At 38.7% G+C, this 22,969-nt stretch overlaps 1 protein-coding gene across 1 annotated transcript; it reads left to right on the top strand.

The window, feature by feature from the left end:
- The first annotated feature begins 698 nt into the window (after window positions 1-698).
- LOC137971104 (uncharacterized) lies at window positions 699-22,432 on the top strand. The gene is made up of 8 exons (XM_068817824.1): window positions 699-1,014; window positions 5,280-5,462; window positions 6,823-6,897; window positions 7,820-7,914; window positions 9,019-9,080; window positions 15,615-15,751; window positions 20,798-21,040; window positions 21,959-22,432. The coding sequence occupies exons 1-8, from the start codon at window positions 709-711 to the stop codon at window positions 22,304-22,306; spliced, it is 1,449 nt and encodes a 482-aa protein (XP_068673925.1). The 5' UTR covers window positions 699-708; the 3' UTR covers window positions 22,307-22,432.
- Window positions 22,433-22,969: the final 537 nt, after the last annotated feature.

Raw genomic sequence — 22,969 nt, 5'->3', positions numbered from 1 at the left:
TTCGAAATAAAACTAGAATTCAAGTTTTTTCTAGTAATTCAAACAGCAAGAATTAAAAAACAAAAAGAAACATTTCTCAGCTTAAAATTTCTTAGACCGCGAATTCAATCTTAAATTCAAGGCCTTGCTGGAGCGTTTTCCCTAGCTTCGTTTTCATGCAGAGGCGCTATTTTTTTTTTACTTTTTTGAGTCCCAAAATATTCATAAAGCTGCGCTTTCGGATTTGCTATCATCAAAATTTTAGTATAGCTTGTGATGCTCTTTCAATTGTCACTAGTCACACTTTTTCCCAAGAAGTGGTAAGAAATTTTGGTTCGGCTCATGGACTTATAGGCTTAGTATGGGAGTTGTTGGCTCCTTGTCATGGACTCCTGCTTAAATTTTCCAGATTAGTGCGAGGATCATTTCTCCCTTTCGGCTGAAGATTTTTTTGTAGAACGTATTGAATTTACAGAATGAGGGGTGGTCCACAGGGGTGGTCCACAGGGATTGTCGATGGACTTGGGGTCCATGTTTTCTATACGTCCCGCATATTCAGTAAGCCACGCAAGAATACCGCTGAATCAGGGCGCTTATTTCCCTGTGGGCCCGGTCCATGGTTGAATTCAGTTGTCACCGTCCTTGATTGGCGTTAAAGGGCGTTGAACAACCAGGCCCTGGGTACGAAAATGTTGCTCAGCTGCGTAGGGACTGGGGAAGTTAGTCAAAATGATGGCCACTGAGAGTAAAACACGGGATGAGGAGTTGTTTATTGACGTTCACTCTTCGAAAGAGCCGGATGAAACAGAACTTATTCCAGCGTTGGGAGAAGGAAGAGGCAAACCAACAAAAGATGTCACTTGCATCGCCCTTCCTAAAGCAGCACTTGGAATAACGAAGGAAAAGCAGTCGATTCCCAGGTGTTCGACTGGGCGGGGAAGAGCCTCTCTTATGAAAGCTCGTGCTTTGACAGATTCACCTCCTGTTAGGAGACCAGGAGAGAAAGTTGAGAAGCAAATTTCCAGCATCTTAAACGTAAAATGCCTTTTTTTGTTATGATTTTGAAAAACGCTTGTCTCTGCTAGCTTTTTGAAACGTTGAAGTACCTATCACCTCAACACACTTTTCCACTTTATTTTTTCTCCGAAATCGTCCCAAATACATCGTGTTGTTTTTAGAACCTTTTGATTGAAATTTCACTTTTTATAGGCCTTATTCATGATAGCCGCCATGTTGATTTTCAAATTGTCATGCAAATTAGCCATGTGTTATGCTGGAGGGCAAACATTGGAAAAGGCAAATTGCGGAAAATCGGCTCGTCGAAATATTGAAAATAACAATGCTAAAGGTACATTTTAGAATTTAGAATTAAGTACCTTTTATAATAATTTTATATCTTTGATTGCCTTTGACATTTTGACTTTCTACTTTGTTATCTCCTCATTTTTCACTAAAAAAAACATCGAAGTAACTTGTGTAATCATTCGATTTTACTACTTAGGTGATAAACACTCAATGAACGTGAAACAAATCATCTGTGTGGCTAAGATGTTCGTTATAACCTCTCGAACTTGTGTTGTTTGTCCCCTCAGATGTGAGTAGCTAATTTGCATGATAATAGCAAATCCAACATGGCGGCCATCGTGAATAAGGTCTATTGGCTTTGAAAGAGGGGAACAGGGGTCATACTTTGATCCAAAACCGAGCAATGAAAGGGGATTGGGTTTGATACCGGGTTGACGTCACAGACTGCTTTGCATTGCGATAGGTCTTTGAAAACAGCGATGCAAGTTAATTTGTGACATCAACCCGGTGTCAAACACATTCCCTTTCATTGCTCGGTTATGGATCAAAGTATGACCACTTTTCCTGTCTTTCAAAACCAGTGAAAAAAGTGAAATTTCCATGAAAAGGTTCCAAAAACAACACAATGTATTTTGGACGATATCGGAGAATAAATTAAAGGGAAAAGTGTATTGAGGTGATTGGCAAATTATTTTAAAAAGTAGTTCTTTAGCACTAGTCACCAGTCTGTGTGAAACATGCCTATAAGCTTGCATATGCAGGCCGCAAATTGAAAACCAGGGACAAAATACAGACAGGGGGTGAAATATGAACTATGGACAGGTGAGATTTGACAGTTGTAGCCAGGAAAAACTATGGGAGCAACTACAGAATGCAGGGCCACATTCAAGACCTATGGAAGTACTGGCTCGTTTGGCTTGGCACTTTTCAAAATTCTTTGGTCAGAAAGGGTTTTTAAAATAAAAGATCAGTTGAGCTGTATAAAAGTGCATTATGCTACTGTGTTGACAAAAATTTCCTGGCAGTGGTTTTTTTCCTAAAAAGGATCATCACATTTAATTCAACTTCTTATTGCTTACTGCGATTTTCATAATTTTGGTGAATTTGTCTTCAAGCTCCAACGGCCAAACTGCGTTTTGACTTTCATCAATCAAGCTTCCGATGCCAATGGCAGATGGCGAAAGCAATAATTGATGTGTGATGTAACCCACCGATCAGCATCTTTGGTCCCTAAGGTACACTTGTACATTTGAACTCGTTGCCAATGGAAAGCAATGGAATCTGTACAAATCTTTTTTCTGAAGAATTTCTAAAAACATATCATAACGATATTCAAGCTGTGAACTAAACAAAAACTCCAATTCACTTTCCGGAGGCGGAGTCGATCTTCCCAGCTATTTCCGGAAATTTGATTGATGGAAGCCAAAAAGCACTTTGGCGCTTGGTGCTTGAAGGTGAGATTCCACAGAATTATGAAAATCGCAGTAAATTGCCTTAAACAGGGATTTCATTAAAATTTAAAGTTGGCGGCTGGTTTTAGAAGAGTAACTGAATGCTGTCACTGCTCGATTAATAAGTACCGGTAATCACTTTTAAATTGATTTTAGGTTTGAAAGAATCTGTCTTTAATTGCTTCAATCCAGTAAGGAAAAAAGTAGCCAGCTTTTGAGTTCTCTGAGTGAAGTACAGTGTAGCCAATGCTTTTTGTCGGAACTTATTGAAACCAGCATTTTAACATTAGTCTCCTTTTATTTTTTTATTTTTTTATTTAGTTATTAATTTACTTATTTATTTATTTATTTATTTATAAACTTCTCCCCTTTGGGCAGGGTATCCCCACAGAGCTCCACTCCAGGGACCCAAACAAAAGACAAAAATACATACTAAATTTAACAACTGTCCAAACAATCATCACTTAATTTAAAGGTACAAATAGCTCCACAAGAGTGACATTTGATACGGATAGATTTAAAGATTGTGGTATGTGAACATTGTAAGAAGTTTTGGTTATTTCCTTGTTCGCTGGAGTTCAGTGCACAGACTCCATTTCGCCCTTTTAGCCTCATTTTATCCTTGGTCTGCAATCTGCTGTCTGTTTTTTACAGTGACTCATGGTTAGTATGCAGCATGTGATGGAGTAGTGATTTTTTTGGTTTATGGTTTGTGATTTAAGCCACGTGCTTTTCACCCCTGAGTGGCCATGGAAAATACAAATTGGTTTAGAGTAATACAGCCCTAGTTTCCATGAGTAAGTTCTCTTTATAAGATATGTTTGTCATCGGGTTGAAGTGGTATCTACTACAAATAAACAGTATTATTGACTTCAGGATCAGGAAAAGGGGTGAATATTTTCCTCTCCCCTCTGCGGCTTGGTAAATATGCACCAGTGTCCTCTATTCACCTTGAATTCTGATGATGATGATGATGATGATGATGATCATAATAATAATAATAATAATAATAATAATATCATTAACTAGCATTATCAAGGTGTTTATCTGGGGTACACAAATCTCACTTTCATTACTTCTGCATATTAGGTATGTAATAACTTTTGTTATTAACTTATGCATTATTTGTGCAATAATCGTCTGCTTTTATTTTGGATTGTTTAAACTTGGTGTTATGTAAATTTAGGATGTGATGTGGTACCGGTAAATGACTGATGAATGATTTGATATCTTCACTTTCAACTTGTTGCTTACTTTAGCATTTGGAAGTTGGCTTTGCTTCTTAGTTGATTAATTTTAAATGAGTGCCTGGGCTTGAGGATTGGTGCTCTAACCATGGATAATGAAAGTTTATTAGTTGACCATTATCAACACTATTTACAAATTTGCCACAGATCATGTTGATTAGGTGGCCAATATCAACTCTATTCACAATGCCACAGACCACGTAGATTCAATTTTACTCAAATGGACTGCTTTATGGGGACTGCGTCATCAGCTATCAGGAGTAACTGGTAGTAAATGAAATAAAAAAAAAGCTTTAAAGTGCCACTACGACGAAAATGTTTGGTTTTCTTTTCAAATTTTTTCAACGTCAATTGAGTCAATATGTTCAAAATAATACAATGCATTTAAATTTGGAACGATAGAAGTGAGATAAGTCGGGAAATAGCCAGCCAAAAACCGCTAAAAATCTGTCCCCGCCATTACTCGGATGGCACTGGAGAAGCCTGCGACCATTTTGTAAGCAGTCTTCATGCAAGACTTGGCTCATGACGTCATACGCGCATCGCTTTGTGAGCGTTTGACAAAGCGAACAAGTCGATCAAGGAGTAATGTATATAATATCAGCAAAAAGCAACTCAGCGATCTCTCACATCTCATAGACAGCATGGGAAATTAGCCGCATTTATTTTGAACGTTGCGCATATGACGTCAGATCCCAGGCGATCCAGCTAGACCCAACCCTTTTCCTCGCTCACGGTCATTTGCCGTTCGAGTAATGGCGGACTGCGAAAACCGAAAAACTACATTACAATAATCATGCTTTCCGTGGGAATTTTGAGATAAAAATTGGCATGATACCTATTTAGTACGTCTATTTTCAAAATCTAAAGAAAAAAGGACGTGCAAAATTTTCATCGTAGTGGCTTTTTAAAAAAGATGATTCAGAGATGTTCATACTTTTTTATTAAATAATCTATTTATTTATTTATTTATTTATTTACCGGTATTTATTTTGCTGCACAAAACCTGTTTGGGGGATTGAGCCTATGAGCCAAACAGTCAACTGTAATACTATTATAATAATATTCTCTCTATATGGAGAATTGCATATGTATACATGTATGTGTGTAATCTACATCTATATATTATAATTAATGTGTTTATGTATGGACTAAAAATTAAGTTTGACATTTTAAAAATACAATAGATTCAGTTGAACTTTGTCATTAGGAGTTTTTGTACTTTTATAACATGATATTATGTCTCAAGCTGTCATGAACATTCTCGTCAAATTAATGAGCCAACTTTCTAATACAGAAACAAGAGTCATTTCCTCCACTGTCAGCCAGTAAAGTCAAGCCATCAACGCCAAAGTGGTGCAAAGAGACTGCTACAAGGTTAAACAAGAATAACACATCAAGACCAGTCTCAAATGTATCTGATTCAACAGATGAAAGAAATACAAGCTCCACTACACCTTTGGTTTCCATAGGATGTAAGGTTAGTACTGCTGTATAAAAAGAAATGTTCTGGAAAGGCTATAAGGGCTCAATCTCACCTTGGAACTGTTGTTTAGGTAGTTAATGAAATTATGTATGACTAATACTAAGCCTGCATTTTCACAGCTACTCACTTTTATCCTTTTCTTTGCTTGTCTAAATTTAAGGTTGTTGTACTGCTCGGATGAGCAACAAGGATTTTGCTCCCTTTCTTGTTTGTTTTATGTTCTTTTTTCAAATTAGCTTATGTAATTTGCTCCTTCTTTACTGTCTTGATCCACATTAGTAAGTGGTGTAAATAAGTGGTTACTCGATCCAGGACCTTGAGGTCTAAACATTAGTAGTAGAGAGATTAGGCAACATATAAATACAGTAGACGGCAAACTTCGGACTAAAATTGGCATTTTGTCAAAAAGGAAAGAAACTTGTTTGATATGAGCTCATTTTTTGTGTGTTAGCAGCAGGTATCAATTAATTATTCAAACGAGAGAGACGAGTTAGAATAACATAATTTTCATGCTTTTACAGTGTATGACAAGCAGTTACTGTAGCCCACTGTTTCGCGTTTCATGTAAATATGATGCTTAAAGGCCCACCTTCATCCTACAGGCAAATGCTTGCTGTGGAAAAATTTTCATGTATGAAAATTCAAGCCAAAACTGAAATTCATCCAATCACATTGCTACGATAAGCAATGCAAATTTCCAATTAACAAAAACAAACGGTCCAAAAACCTCTTGGTTCATTAGTTAGCCCTTTAATCTCTATTAATAGAACTTTGTAGTAGCAGTAGTAAATGTAGTAGAGTATATAATAATATTATTATAATAATAATAATAATAATAATAATAATAACAATAATAATAAGAATAAGAAGAAGAAGAAGAACAACAACAACAACAACAACAATAATAATAATAATACCAGTGGCATGATAAGGTTGCCATCTACCTTCACTGGACGATTTATGAGCACGTTCCTAACAAAGTTGTAGGAAAGATGAAATCACCATCCTATGGAACATGCCCATACATGTACATATCTGCACAGAGCCATATCCAACCAGACATTTCTGTCAAAAGCAATAGACACAATGAAATATACACCCATTGATATTTCCAACCCTTTCACTCTCAGGGGCTCCCAATTATTGATGAGTAAAATGGCCTGGCACTAGCCAGAGTAAAATGAACGGGTGTCTATCAGAGATATAAGGTTTGATGTGCAATTCTGGCAAGAAATACAAAATAAAAGAGAGATGGTCAACAAAAATAACTCTTACATCCTTGTCCATGGACATACATGTAAGCGTTTGATGTGAGACAAATACACCACTGAATAATTTCTTTTTTCTTGTACAGGAAGATTTGTTGGCTTCATCAGATGGCAGTGATGTTATCGTTATTGAGAATCTTCCTACAACAATTACAGAACAGGTTTGTTGTTTAATATGCTCACTGACAAATAGAATGTTGGCCTTTAGAAAATTAAAATAAATTAATATTATTATTGGTACTAAGCCCATAATCTTTTTGACTTCGTGTTTGAGGAGGGGAGGAGAGGGAGGAGGGGGTGATCATGTCCTCAAAATTTGGCAAGGTGATTTGCATTAATTGTGGAATAGTATAGCTTCGTCAACCTAAAATAAACTTATGTATCCTGAGATAAGATAAAGGTATCAATGTAGAGCTAAAATTCAATCAAACACTGTAAAATCATCTGCTTCTTGTTAAGGTCACCCCCTCCTCTTGTCTTTCTTGCGAGATCCAAGAGGCACTTTCGTGTCGGTCGGTATTCTCAACAAACGAGTTGATGCCATTGTTCGTATTACATTTGAGTTATGTTTTTTTCAAAACTGATAATGCTTACTTGAGTATGGGGGACAATTTTTGATCTTTATTGCCCACGTATCTTCACACAAGTTGTATGGGCGATTTGCATGATAATATGATTTACTACGAAGACTAGACTGCTTTGAGTTGCTTCTATTGTCAGGCAAATTTTAACAATTAGACTTGGAGGAGAGAAGAAAAATCAGAATGACAAAGCATTCTGGTCCTGGTAATAAAATCATGCCATAATGGAAATCGCCTATTTAGGTTCAGAAAAAAGGTTAAGGAGACACTTTGTGATGCTTGGTTAAACAGGTGTGCATCTCATTACTGCCTTCGCGCCCAGGGAAAAGGAATCAGCGATACATCTGCAAACAGTTCCAAGTTGAGAATCTCTAGAATCTAAATGTTCCACTGATCTTCAACACGAACGGCTGTGATAATCATCTCTTTTAATAAGCACTTGTTGATGTGTTACTACGTAAAAGTTGTATGTGATTTTCTTTTCTGGTGTGATTCTTTGCAGAATTTGGTTGAATTGTTTAAACCGTACAGCGACGTTTTGGCATGTACCATTGATAGAGACTACCATGGGAAAAGTTTAGGGACAGCTGTTGTCAGGTCTAGCTTAGAAGCATTTTATTATAATACTATAAATAGAGTACTCTTAATAATCAGGCATACCACACACGTTCTATCCAAAAATCCCCTAGAGCTTGCAGATTTCCCAGCAAATGTAATTTGGTGTTTGTGTGTTTTGCAGTACTGTAAGTTTGAACGAGCGTGCGTAACGACAAAATAGGCTTTCGTGGCTACCGGAGTGCAGCTTGAAAACAAGGTGATGCAAGTTAGCGGAAAACTTGTCTAATCTATTACGTCCTTGGAGAAAGAAACAAACTCTCGTGGCATCTTATGTCCTTTTCTCCAATTTATGTGATTTGAGCTAGTTTTGAAATCCCCTAGAGACATGTGTGGGGTGTATTAAGTAAGTTGCTTTTTAGTGTGTTTTGCTATAACATAAGATAAGCTGAAATCGATACGTTACCTAAGCTCTCAAATTGTTAGTCTGGGCTGTCTGTGGCTTCTTTATCCAGGAGTAAATACGAAAAGCACGTGATGGGTTGTTGCAAAGAAAAGGTAAAAGAATTCCAAGCTTGGCCACTGACGGGTGTGAGTATATTGCCGTGAAGGAGGCTTTACTAGACTGCCCATTCACGCGGATTTCAGCTCTGCTAGTATGTTCTCAGTTCGAAGTCCCGAAAAAGTGACCAGTCCATAGCCTTTTATTGTGTGGTGTGCGTGGTACAGCTCCCGGCCGGTTCACTTGGTTGGTTGATTGTTGGACTTCTGTGCGGGAGGTGGTCGCCGGATCAAAACTCCGGCTGGACCAACATTCGTGGTCTTCTAATACTTGGGGAGAAAGTGCATCCTTTGTGATGACTTCTACAATTGCTTTGGTCTTCTCGGGTAATGACGATAAACCGTAAGACCCTGTGGGACGTAAAAGATTCGCAAAGGGCATAGCATACAGTTGCCGGTGTTCTGGTCTGTTCTCTGCGGTATATCATGATAGGGAGGGTAAAGCGCTCGGAGATACTAGCTACACCAAGCTACTCTAAAATCCGAGGGTAAACAAAGATGTGATGATGACGATGATGATGATGATGTTCGGCAGTGTTGTAAATTCCCATTTATGCTAAAGTTCTTGTTGTTCTGTTTGTTTAGAATGAAAAGCAGGAATGCTTCTGAGTGGATAATAAATACATTCAGCGGTGAGAAATATCCTGGTGAGTGTAGAATGGAAGGGAGGGGCAAAGAGGAAATAAAACTATCGTGAAAAGCATAGTTAACTATGTGAAAAGCAACAATTTACTTTGAAATGCTCTGACAAAATTCAAATTTTCGCCAGTGTAACAAATAATATGTACAATTCGTTGTAAAGATTTCGTAGTAACTAATAGTAGCGGTGCTATGAATGATTCCAAACGGCCCGTGGCGGTTTCATTAAACGCGTTGTCAATGTTTGACAACGCATTGACAATGTTTTGAAATGATTTTGAAATGGATTTGCAACGCATTTCGGTTCCGTTGAAAAACATTGCCAACGTTTTAAAACGCAATGGAAATGCTCTTCAACGCATTTTCAATGCGTTGAAAATGCATTACAACGAAAAAACGCTTCAACGCTATTTTCGTTAAGCCTGCTTTTCCCAAATAGGGTCACAAATTTGCAGTGCCTATCTTTTCTGAAAACACATAAAAGACTTCTGACTCAAGGGCAGTTTAAAAACGGTTATGCTTGAGACTTTCGTTTTGAAAAAATCTTGCTGCAGTGGCGGGAAAGTAGGAAAAATATGATTTCTTGTCCGCCATATTGGATTTCGATATCTTTAAACAGCCACCGATTGTATCTTACCGGAAAATTTGCCCTTTCGATCAAATCACCGTTCGTCAATGGAACGTTTAGGAGTGAAAGTAAAGTGTGTCCGTTACGTATGACAAAATTCATTGAGTTTGACAAATTATCAGGTACTGTCACGTTAGCCTAAATTGTTTTGGAATAATGTGAAAAATACAGCAGAATTAAAGAGATTGTAATATCTTGTCGTTTAATACGTTTTCGATTACAAGTCCCAGTTAATGTTCAGTGTTTGGGTTTAGTTCTTTATCCATTATAAAGCTGGAAAGCCCTGCGGCTACATAAATCACCAGTAATCTCTGCATAAAGCCAATAATATCGTGAGAAGTGTTACTATCGACATTACTTTTACTGTAATACATTTAGGAGTTATTCCTCTGCAGGGTAGTTAAGTATGTCATAGTGAAACAGGTTGGGTTTAGTATTTTTTTTGGACCGAGGGACAAAAGGGTTAACCCGTAAGAAATTGTAGGAAAGCAGCAACCATTTTGTACCCTTGCTGCCGGTGTGGGAGTCTGTTGCAGGAAGCGGACAACTAGGCCCCCAGTTTGAGTTTGATGACGTAATACCTAACCGTTCTAAGATACAGAGGGAGTTGTGACAACCGAAAAAGGCCTGAAAGATTTCGGGAAACGGGACACGGGCGCCACGGGTCAATGCGAACACCACATCCTCTCCTTACCAACATTAGCAAGATAATTCCAGGGTCCGAAATTAACTTTCTTAGATGGGCGCCAATTGGCAACTAGATAATCATTTTTACTCGTCAGATGTCAAATTATGGTCGCGAAAAACTTTCACCTGAAAATGCATGTTTTGAACTTTTTTTGTGGATACCAGAAAGCAACGACCGCGCTCTGTCGTGTGTATGTACCAAGCATTATTTTTCGCTTACGAAAGCGGACATTTTGGAGAGAAAATGTATCCGACCACGAATGTAATAAAGAAATCCATCTGCCCCTTAGTTTGTTGAAAATTTTAGCCACGGAAACACCAGTCACGTTCTGTCGCACCCCCGGAGGTGCTCATCGTAACTTTTAGGGGTTAAAAAGGCGGTTTTAGTACCTCTTAGGGTGTTCAGCCTCAAAAGTTCCACAGCGGAAGCTTTAGTGGTACGTTTTAGGGTATTGAGCCGAAAAATTAGGACAGGAAACATTTCGCAATTAACTAATTTTTAATTTTGTCTAATTAAAACCCATAATTTGGTACCTCTTAGGGGTGAAAAATATTTCATGCCACACCCACAAGATAGGATCTTGGTACCTCTTAGGGGTGTCGCACACAGGCCGCCATGTTCTTACCGTGCTACATTTCTCGCACCAGTCCCTTGAATCTCTTTACGTTGTTTGTTCGCCCGCAATACGTATTGTACGAGAAACCGCAAAAAGACCTAGCGGCTTGCGACGTTATGAAGGTAGTTAACGGGAAAACCTCTTTCATTTTTATCTCAAAAGCATCGGCAGGATAAAAAGTGGCACGTCGTCCACTGGCGACCAGTTGTGAATTCTGGTCGCCAGTACTCAATTTTTAGTCGTATTGGCGACCAGGAAGGAGCAATTTCGGACCCTGCTTATTGTATGTAAAATTAAGAGAAATTCAAGTATTTCAAAGACCGGACTGGACCTGTTACCCTTAATTATTAAATTCTCAACCTCGGATAATGCAATTCTATCTTTCTCATTGGTTCACTGGATCTCGGTTATCAGCCATTATTCCTGCGTTTGACCTTGTATGAAAATGAATGCGGCAAATGTCGTTCAGCATAAACATTATAGCGCCGGGAATTCACGTCACTTTGCAGTCGTTTCTTCAACTTAAATAAAATTTAGCAAAAGGTTGACAATTTAATAAACAGTTATTCCATTCGCCCTTGTTGGATACGAGATTGGTAATAGCCAAATCGGCGCTGCAAATTTCCCTTTCGTAAACGGTCGTTGCCATTTTTCAGAACGGTCGTTGCCATTTGAAACGGTCGATGCCATTTATAACGGTCGCCTACACACTTCACTTCAAAGAGAATTAAAAGAAACAAACTAAGAAAAAATATTAACAAAAATTAAGACAAAAAAGGAAAAAAAACATTTATAAAAGAAAAACTGGAGGAAAAAAAGTGTCCGAAAATTTCAAGATTCGAACTCGGGTTCTTAGCCCTCACCCTAAACAGAACCCTAACCCGAACCCTAACTCATATGACCAGCGAGACACAACTCCCAGTAATCGCAACCTTTTGAGTTCTTAGACCTAATGAGTGTAATGCAGAGCTAAAAAATGGCATCGACCGTTTCAAATGGCAACGACCGTTTACGAAAGGGAAATAAGCCTCGGCGCTACGCGCCTCCATGGCTATTTATCATCTCGTATCCAACGCGGGCTCATGGAATAATTGTCAATTAACCTTTTTGACTCCTAGGAGTGATTAGTACGTATAGTCTCCTCACAATTTCAATGAAATGTCAGTCAGACAGGTGTTGAGGATAAAGAATATTATCATGTTAGGAGTTGTGATCGTGATATAGCACCAAATTCTCATGACCACCCAACAAAGAAATCCATGGTACTAGTTAGGAGAATGAACGTTTCGATCGTGGGAATGAAAGGGTGAAAGAAGGTTGAGGTGCCAGTCATCCTCTTTTCTTAGAACCGAAACGATAAATGTCGCCATGAAAGGAAAAAAACGATCACTTTTGTTCCTAAAATCGATATTGACCGTGGTCTAGATTTTCCCATCTAGACCGGCATCTAGACCGGTAATGTTTTGCGGTGAAAAAGTTGCAAACGAAAATGCAAAGATATTGAGTATTTTCTTCTACCAATATTTATTTATGGAATTGCCAAAAAGCATGATGAGAAGAAAAGGTAAGGAGGACGAACAAACTTTGGCAGAATTAAGTTCAGCTCATTGCCACTCATCGTCGTTTGCATGCAAGCAAAATGTCAGTTACTACAAACCAGTTACATTAAGCGAATTAAATTGTTTTTGTTTGCCGTATAATAAACATCTTATTAACCCAGCTTAGTCAGTCTGTATGGGAGAATCTTGACCTCGGTCTTGTGTACAGACCGAACGCAGTGAGGTTTGTACTCACGACCGAGGTCAAGATTCTCCCATACAGACCTCCTGCTCGGTTAATAAGAGCTAAGCGAAAACTAGGATAGAGCCTTTAACTGTCTTGATTCCTCGTCACATATTAGGGAGTTTAAGGTTGTGTTCTATTGGGATCAACCGGTTTTAGTTGGTTGGGTTGGTTGGGTTTTTCGTGTTCTATTGGGAACAACCCGTATTTCGGTTGGTTTGGTTGATCAACTTTTTGATCGGCATCAAACTAAGTTGAAACGGTTGAAAAAGTATTGGCAGCAACCGCTGTCGTTTACGCGGGCCATTTAAAGTCGGCCGCGGGCTCCTGCCATGTTGGTTTCGGGTCTCAACTTGTCAACGCTGAGAAGTCTGGTAATAACTATTCCCAGGAGTTACCGCGTTTCAACCGAAAACGTGTGGAAAAGTGTTCTATTGGGAAACCTCAACCGCTTCAACCGAAATCGGTTGCGGTTGAAACGGTTGATCCCAATAGAACACGACCTTAGAAACGAAGACGGCTACGGTAACGACAATGCCAAAAAACAGTAATACCATTGGCTAAAAGAGGAAAAAGGGATCGTGCTGCACGTGCGGCACGCATTTTTTTTACATTTATCTCCCGTACTCGTCAAAACAACAACGTAAAATGACCAGTTTACAGGTTTTGACGACAACGTGGACAAGCAACACTGAATCTTTTCTTCTCTCTCTTTGCTTCAAATCCGTACATACCAATCTGGTTGTTGCATACTTCGCCCATATTGTACAACATAAACTAGATGGAAACATTGTGAAACACTAGAATAGCTCAAACTACTAGTTTGAAGTGACGTTCTCGTCGCCGTAGCCGTCGTGGTTTCTTAAACTCCCTATTGATTCCACTAGCATAGATGATATCTTTCTCAGTAAAATTTCACTGTTCGTGAGTACTGTCTTCTGCATCGCTAGCGCTGGTACTGCCTCTGCTTCTTGTCTTGAAATAACTTTACAGTCTCTCTCAGCATCTTCTCCACACCGCCGCCAGCACATCCAATGATGATGATGATGACGATGACAACGATCATTATTTCTTTACATTTTGTGTATTCTTTGTTTTGTTGTTTTTGTTTTTGGTTTTTTTTTTGCGTTCATTTTAGGAGGAAGTGAGCCCTTGGTGTGCAGATTCCTCATAAACGATGTGTGTTCGACGTTTGCCAATGACGATCTTAGTGTAAATCGTCCTCCTAAGGATTATCTAATTTAAATACTTAGTCAGTCCTACGACATTCCTAATGTAATAGTGCTGTATTCATTACCCCCCCCCCCCCCCTCCATTACTTGTTGCTAGTTTTGGTTTGTGATGTTGTTTGCTTCCATTATTTATTTTAGCCCATTAAATGGAGCGTCTATCTACTCTTATTCCTTGAGTCAACGCTTTCCCGAGTATATTCATTTTTACAACGATATTTCCCGCAAAAAAGTGTCATATTTTCACGGCGAAACGCGGAATAAAAAATTGCAGCGTGATGCGAGTTTATTGGCGTATATAAAGTAAAACAATAGCAATGTCATGGCTCTGTTGTTTTGATTGGGCTTTTAACCTCGAGGACATATTTGTTGAAATTCCGGATCAAAGATTTGTAGGCCATCTTTTGCTGTATCTGGAATGAGCCAGACCAGAGAGATTTACTTGTGCCGAACAACGCGAAGTGAAGTTTCATGCCTGTGTTACAGGTACAATTTTTGTCACATAGGAAGGGTTCAATTGTCGCCGAGTGATTACAATAGCAAGGCTCTTTTTTGTACTGTTTGAGATGTTACAGTTGCCAGTTCCCTATCGTCACTTATATGCAAATTTAATTTTGATTAATTTTTTTGTTGTTATTAAACACGTCGCCGTTTTATGACGCCAGATTTTCGCCTGAAATTGCACTGTCTCGTTTTCTGACCATAACCAATCTGACAGTTTTCGTGGGGAGTCTTTAGTTTGAGTATCGATAACTATTAAAGCAAACATATATAATATCGATTTTATATTGTTTGTGACATAAATTGATATTCACAGACGAGAATAGGTCACTCGAATCAAAGTAAAAGTGAAAGCAAATATTAGTTTAATGCAGGTGACACACTTTTTAATATTTTTTTAGGTTAACGTATCCATTCCTCCCTTTCAGAGTTCTAGTATTTTCCAAGTAGGATGGTTTTTTAACAGTTTCTGTTATCGATTTTACGGAATGTTTGGGTGTACTTTTAAGAGATACGAAACAGTTGTATTTGTTTTCTTCGGTGATTTTGTTTCGCCGGAAATGTGAGAACAGAGCAGTGTACTGACATCATCTTGAAACTCATACTCTGGGAAGCGACGAAGAGCAGCTGCCATGCAAAACCCAGATGGAAAAAGGAAGTACGTTTCAAAATATTGTCTCACTTAAGATTAGCCGAGATATTCCTTTATACCTCAATCAGCCTTGCTCTGATGGTTTTTTCCATTAGATTGTAAATCCAAAAATGTAAGCCAACCTTCAGTGTTACTGGAGATAAATAGAAAATTATGCAAGATGTAAATTACTAGCTCGAAAAACCAGAAGGGTTTCATTAACACTTCACTAAAAATCTGCAAAATTATTTTGGAAAGTCTTTACCGAGGCCCGCAGTCAAGTTCTTCAACATCTTTTTTTGTTATAAAAAACTGCGTCCGAACGTTCCACAGAGTTGCATTACAATTCTAAAGGGAACTGACAGCTTCCTTACCGGAAGTCCAAACAAAACACGAAAATTCCCGTCACTGTAACTTACTGACTCATCCAAATCAACGCCTAAGAATTTATTTGATTCTTTCTCCAGCTATAAAATTTTATGATCGAGAACTTGAGGCTCAGGCTATCATCAGTTTCCCCATCGACATGATGCGATCGACCGCCGTGGTTCTGTTTCTATTGTTGCTGCCAGCAGATGGTCAAAACTCGCCATCTACTTCAAAGGTAAGATTTGGTGACAAAAAGAGTCCTCAATTGGTTGGCTCGTTCTAGCTACCAAACCGAAAGACAGCGAGCGCAAAACGTGTCGTAAATTAATTCTAGGTATCAACTTTTGTGCAGACAAAAGTGCAGACAGACTTAAGGTACGGACATCTCGTTTATGGGCAGATATAACAATTTGTTTTATTGCTACGATTCCAGAAAATCTCCCAATCTGTTCTTCCTGCCATCCACTGACAAGAGTCAGAAAATCAGTTTCATGCGCTCATCACGACATTGTTTAGTTCAGTTTTCTTTAACAATGTATATAAGTTAATCGACAAAAATCTTTTCATTCACTCTAAAGAAAAAGAAAGAAGAGTTAATATCCTTCCATTTACCAACGTAGACCTCTATTTGTTGGCTATCGGCTAGGTTCCTCCACTTAAAGAGTTAGCAAAAGAAAAAAAAAAGGCGCTTTCGTTTTGTTTTGCCGAAACCATTATTAGTTCGAACTGTCTTTTTCCATACCAAGGTAACACTTTTTTTTTTCAATTTTTGTTTAGACTATAATATGTCCATTCCTATACCTTTCAGATTTCTAGTATTGGCTTAAAGTAGGGCGGTTTCTTAAACAGTTTCTGTTTTGGTTTTTTTGGAATGTTTGGATATATATGTATACGGTAATTGCATCTGCCTTGATTTTAATTTGTAGATGGATTTTTTTTCGTCTGAAAGCGCGAGAATAGAGAACCTGGTTAGCGGAGAAGAAAAGTGGCCACGCAAAACCCTGACCATTTTGGCGAAATGCAGTACCTTTCTAAATATTGTCTCAGTTAAGATAGTATATATTCCAATCCTCTATACGTCAATCAGACTTGCCCTGGTGGTTTTTGCCAATGGATCGCAAATCCAAAAATTCAAACTAACATTGTTAATAAGGCCAATACGCTGTACAAGCATGATTGTAAATTTGTAGTTGTATTATGCAAAATGTAAACATTTAATTTATTAGCTTTGAAAACCAGAGGGATTTCATTACAGTTAGGACACTTGAACCGTGAACACTTGACATTTTTTGTAATTTTTTCGTCTTCTTTTTTCTTCTTATGATGTATAGTGTTACATGCCTAGCATTTTGTAAGTGTAAAAACATTAAATACTCTTGTCAAAAGGACGAGCCCACATTCTATAGTCACTAAAAAAATGTACAATCAAATATCAAGTGTCGAGTGTCTCCATTGTAAGACTTAACTAAAATCTGCGAAATTGGTTTGGAAAATCAAGTTTTTAAACATTTTTTTCACAAACAATGCGTTCGAAAGTTCGCAGAGTTGCATCGTAATTCTAAAGGGAACTGACAGCTTCCTTACCGGAACTGAACTCAAACAGAACACGAAAATTCTCGTCAGTGTAACTTACTGACTCATCCAAATCAACGCCTAAGAATTTATAAAGCTATAAAATTCTATGATTGAGAACTTGAAGTCTTAAGATCATAATAATTAGTCTAATTAGTCTAAATTACTGACTCATCCAAATCAACACCACACGGAGAATTTGATTTGAGCCGGTCTCCAACTATAAATTCTGTGAATGAGAACTTGAGGTTTAGGTCACCATCAGTTTCCACCATTGAGATGGAGAGATCGATTCCCGTGGTTATGTTTCTATTGTTGCTACTAGCAGATGGTCAAAATTCGCCGTCTACTTCAAAAGTAAGATTTAAGGACAAAGTGAGTCCTCAATTGGTTGGCTCGTTTTAGCTACGAAACCGAAAGACAGCGAGCGAAAAACGTGTCGTAAATTAACTTCAAGTATCTAATTTTGTCTTCTAATAGCTTCTAATTAATTCTTGAGCCTTGACACGGAAACAAAACTAAATCAGTGTAGACTGATTTTTGGTATGGGTATCTCGTTTATGGGCATGCAGATAATGATTTGATTCAAGCGTTGTAATGATTCTAAAGTGTTTTTGAAGGCAGTGCTCAGAATGCCATAAAGCGTGCAGGATTCCCGTTCCAGGGACATAGCCCTGGCTGTCTCGTCCGGGGGTAAGGCTAAATACTAAATAGTCTTCAGTGTTATGGTAACCGGGATAACCTCAGATTCGATGGACCATGGACGCTCATGTGAGCTTAACAGTCTTCAACTACCACCCACTTACACAGAAATACTGAAAAAATTGTTTTTGTAAATGTTCTTTTTAGTTTCACCTGAAGTGACCCCAGTCAGTGCTCCAGCGATAAATCAAATGACTCTTATATCAATTCATTCATCGCACAAAATTACACAGGTAGAGTACACATGAAAAGACTTCCTTAAGGGAAAAACGATTCGTTCCATATTGCACGAAGAGCGAAAAACACAAACTCATCAAGATGAGAGCACCGGCAATTAACGTTAGCTGCTTCTCGTACCTTGATAGCTGCTTCAGAAGCTATGCAATCTCACTTATGCTTCCAATTTTTTCTGGGTCATTGCCTTTTTTAGCCTTCAATTTCGTACTAGTATTTTAAATTGCTTTGGGCATTCCAGGATCCATGTATTGTCATACTGGTTCCCAGATCTACTCTTTCCCACATCTCGTACCCAGGCCATGTGTACAGTTTGGGTCATATTTGAATTCTCTTGTCGCAAGCAAGGCTGACGTTTGCAGGGTACATCGCAAAATTTTGGAGCAAAGGGAAATTTTTGCCAGCTTTTTCTTCCATGTAAGTAACCAGGAATCCTTTTTTTCTTTATTTTATTTTTTAATTAAACTATAATTTTGCTTCAGAACGTCCATGATACACATGATGAGTTGTGTTTTTGGTAAGAGTTACTTTCTAGTTTTAGTTAATCGACTTGGAAGCCTTGGTCGTGTTAGTCTGTCCATGGATTTTAGTCTTAGTTTTTGTCCAGAGTTGTGGCTTGTTGTTCTTCTCTTTTTCCTTTCTTGGCTCGGCACGGGGGGGTCGGGTGGAGGTCCAGCGCTGGACTAGAAACCCCCTTGCTCGGTTGCGCTCTGCCCCTGAAGATTCGCAGCCATTTACGAGCCTAATGGTGTCGCAGTCAGCTTGTCTTTATCCTTGGGATTTTTGGGTTTGCCTCGTGGAACTGGTGTTTCATATTCCATGGGATTTCTTTAGTTCTTTCCATATATTTTTTAAGAACGAAGATTTTAGTATAAAGATTTTTTCATCTTTATTATTCCCATTTTTAAGAACGAATAATTTTCATGGTCAAATATTTATTAATCCCTCCTACGTGATTTAGTTTTTCGTATATGTACTATCTGACTGTTTCTGGGATTACAATTTTAATTTCACACAGAGTTTGTTTCTTTCGTTAACTTTATTGTGGGGTTGAGAGTTTGCTTTGTGAACATCTCCCCCTCATTTTACAGACTAACCATAACTTTTGTCTATGATTTTCCCTCAACTCACCATCCACACACACACTATTCCCCAAAACTACCTACTGATTAATGAATGTTTTAATTAGTAGAGAGAAACCCCTTCTTGTAAGGCGGATTCTTCTATAAACACCAACTAAGACAGCCACAAAGGTTACTAGGTTATCTGCTGCATCATGTATTCATATTAAACAAAAAATCCATTAAGGAAAAACTGAATCCGCGTAATTGTCCTGGTGGAATTTAGTCAGCTCTTGACCCGTATGTTTGGAATACAAAAACAAGGAGGAAATTTGTAGTCCAAATCTCAATTATCAAATCCTAGTGATTGTTTGGAAACTGATGCAAGTGCCGACTGATGCCTTTTGGGCATGTCATTCCATCGGTATTCGCCAATAAACCGCTGACCTTGCGGAGCCTGGTAGTCTACAAACTTGGTCTAAGTGACTACTGAGGTCTACTGATACAGAACTTTACATAAAAAATAACCTCATTTGAGAAGTTGTGTCAAATAATAGAGTCGGAGACCTCGAAAGATTCGAAACCCCATTTTCGAAATGCTTATTCCTTTCCTAGAGGATAAATGCCAGGCCCAGTGCAGTATGTATGTCCCACTTTCACAGTCCAAAAAAAGGTGAAAACCAGTTTCCATTATGCCCCTTCATGATACTCAAACAAATGCAACAGATAAAAAGCCACCGCACACGAGAGATCTCACTGTGACCTTACCCAAATTACATGGGTAGCCTGAGTTAGGTTTTAGTTGAGTTAAGGATGGTTTAACGTTGTTGTATTTACAGGGGTAAATGTAATATCTGCCAAGAAGTAAGCAATGATTCAGTAAAGAATTGACATAAAGTTAAACCTTGTGAGGTTGGAGTTAAATCAACAAAGACGAAAGCTCTCCTAAGAAATGATCAGTGTCACTAATTTGCTACCCAAATTACGAAAAGCAAAGACTCAACAACCGAAACTGGATAGCTTGTACTTCAAGCCTACCCGCATGATTTTTTTAAAGCATCAGTTATTTTAGAGTCAGTGAACCACTTCAGTAATAATAGGATAACCATAGTAAACGAACTGGCATTCAGTGGCAAGCTACCGTTAAAAATGTGGAACCTTTGAAAATAAAGCGTCATCTATTCCAAGCATGAAATATGCAGGATTTCATGAAAATAATATTTCTGGTTAGAATCGGTCATATCTGATTTATTATCTCAGCTGGAATAGTGTTTTCACGTGACCTGATGGCGGCCATGTTGGTGTCCCCAATTAATCATCCGGGAATCGAGCTCCATTATCTTGCGAACGTTTTCTTTTGTCTCGGTGGAAAAACAAGGTTACTGATCACGTGAGTGAAAACACTCTATAGGCTTTGTTCGATATATCAATATTCAGGCATGGCTACGAGGCTTTATGGGAAAACCTCACGGCTCAGTTCTGTTTTCTATGTCTCACAAGTCTCAAGGGCAATTTCCAAACAAAATTATGTTCAAATTTAACCATTTATTATCTCCGCTGGAGTTTTGGAATAATATAGACATGAACTGAAGTTACACTTGACCTGATTTGAATGTAAAAGCAAAAGGGGTAGTCAGTATATTACAGGATATAAACGTTACAAGAGGTTCTATATAGCTACGCTTCCCTACTAATCACCCTTCACACTGCAGATTCAATCTAAGTGCCCTAATGGCCCGCCGGGTCTTCCAGGACGAAATGGGGTGAACGGGCACAATGGGTTACCAGGCCGCGACGGACGCGATGGCGCCAAAGGAGAAAAGGGAGTGGCAGGACCTTCGGGGCAACCTGGTCTGAAGGGAGAAGCGGGAACGAGTGGAAAAGATGCTGATCATAGAAACTGGAAGCAGTGCGTGTGGAGAAGTGGCGACCATCGCGATATCGGCCTAATAAAGGTTTGCTGGATTTGAAAAGCCACAGACCTCCTTCATAATGGCGACCAAATAAAATGTTGTTCTGTTTCTATGCTAATAAGTCTTGTTTCAAAATGAGGGCAGTACAGGTGGTAGCCATTTATGAAAGAGGTCTACACAACCTCATCAAATGAATCCTCAAGAGTTATAGTAATGCTAATTGCCCATTTTTTAAAAAAAATCATTGTCTAGTTTCTGGGAATTACATCGTTTTTTTCCCATCATTACATGAGGTAAAACTTATTTCAAGCTAAAAAGCAAAAGGAAGAAGGCCTTTCTATTGGACCGAGAATCAGAGAATCACTACACACCAGTTAAGCAAGAAGAAGACTGGCTCGAATGTTATGTCACAAAATTAGCATCGGTATTGGCCTAAGTTCGAATCATACGTATATGCATTTTTAGGTTTTGGAAGTGAATGATATAAAGAAGCATGCACATCGCTCAGCCTGATGCGTCCGGGGAAGATTTGAGTGACTTTCTTTTGTCTGATGCACGGTTTTTTTTCGCGAGGTCCTCCGTTTTCAGCTGAACTTTCAACCGACATTCACTATTTATTCCAAACTTTACAAACTAAACCTTATTTTAAGGGTTATAGAAGGAAAATTTTTTAAAAAGATATTTTACGCGTTGATGTCCTAGGTTAGCAGCACTATCCAACATAACTTTTCAAGGACAACATGAGACCTGAAGGATTGTCACGCAAGACACATGCAGTTTTGGTGTGTTAGTTCCTCCCCCCCCCCCCCCCCCACCTGGGAGTAAAATATCAGTTCTTAATTACAGAAATGCAGCTGAAAAAGTGGTCCACCCATTCTTCCAAAACTTCGTCTCTAATACAAGAAATATTAGGTTGTGTAACTAGCTCCACGATTTCAGGTATTTTCGTTGTTTTTTTAGGATTGTCTGTTTACAAAAACCACAGATAACACAGCTCTCCGTGTTGTTTACCAAGGCAATTTCTACTTGTACTGTGACAACTGTTGTAAGCGATGGTTCATTACCTTCAACGGTGCAGAATGCAGTGGCCCAATGCCTGTTGATGTGGTGCTGTGGGTGAGAAAAGGAGTCGGCTATGATGAACACAAACCTGGGTCAATAGAGGGCTACTGCGAGAACATCCACAAGGGCAAAATCCGTGTTGGGATCAACATCGGAAATTGCAATAATTATGGTAACTCTGATGGTGTCACTGGATGGAATTCAGTGTCTCGTTTGATGATCGAAGAAGTTCCTCGGTCCCAGTAACAAAGCAGCGTCATGTTTCAACTTCTGAGAGGGTGTCGGATTAGCAAATCACTACGAAATGATAGCAGGCCGAAGATTGTGTCCTAAATTGAGGTTGATGTTGCATTTTTCAATAAATGTTTCTAACGCCAAGCTTTTGTATTTAGTTTTTCTTAAAAAGAGTAGCGAGCCTGCGGCACCAACTTTAACCCAGGCCCCCTGTTTTGTTAAAAGGCCGGATAACTTTATCCGGTGGGTAATGACTATCTAACAGTTGCAATCAGTGTGCAAAGATTTAGGTATTTGCTCGCGAAAAATTAAACCTAGGCGTCTTCTAAAACCAGTGTCAATGTTTAACGCGAGGTATATCTCACACTCTTGATAGCGACTTATCCCCTGGATAAAGTTTTCCAGCCTGTGAACAACTGGGGCCTGGTGACAGAAAAGTGCTCGTGGATGGAAACAATAGGAAGGGGAGGGTGGGGGAAAGTGAGGCGTTATTTGCTAGAATGAAACGATTTCTCACTGGTACAATTCGTGAGATAAGTTTTAGTCCGCATCCCTTTCACTTCAATTTGGCTTGTAGTCGACCAAAAGAAATACGAATGAATGAATGAATTTACCAAGGAACGAACTAGCAACTGAAAATTAGAAAGAAGGACGACGGAATGAGCAGACGGATTC

This window comes from Montipora foliosa, chromosome 9, assembly GCF_036669935.1.
Source record: "Montipora foliosa isolate CH-2021 chromosome 9, ASM3666993v2, whole genome shotgun sequence".
Taxonomy (NCBI): domain Eukaryota; kingdom Metazoa; phylum Cnidaria; class Anthozoa; order Scleractinia; family Acroporidae; genus Montipora; species Montipora foliosa.
Note: the sequence above shows the minus strand (reverse complement) of the source record. Positions and strands in the feature narration are given on the sequence as shown.

Bases quoted from the DNA above. Each gene is read 5' to 3' on its own strand.
- LOC137971104 (XM_068817824.1), top strand. From the start codon at position 709: ATGATGGCCACTGAGAGTAAAACACGGGATGAGGAGTTGTTTATTGAC. The intron at 7,915-9,018 runs GTCTAGCTTAGA...CTGTTTGTTTAG, and splicing joins TTAGGGACAGCTGTTGTCAG to AATGAAAAGCAGGAATGCTT. The intron at 21,041-21,958 runs GTTTGCTGGATT...TTGTTTTTTTAG, and splicing joins GCGATATCGGCCTAATAAAG to GATTGTCTGTTTACAAAAAC.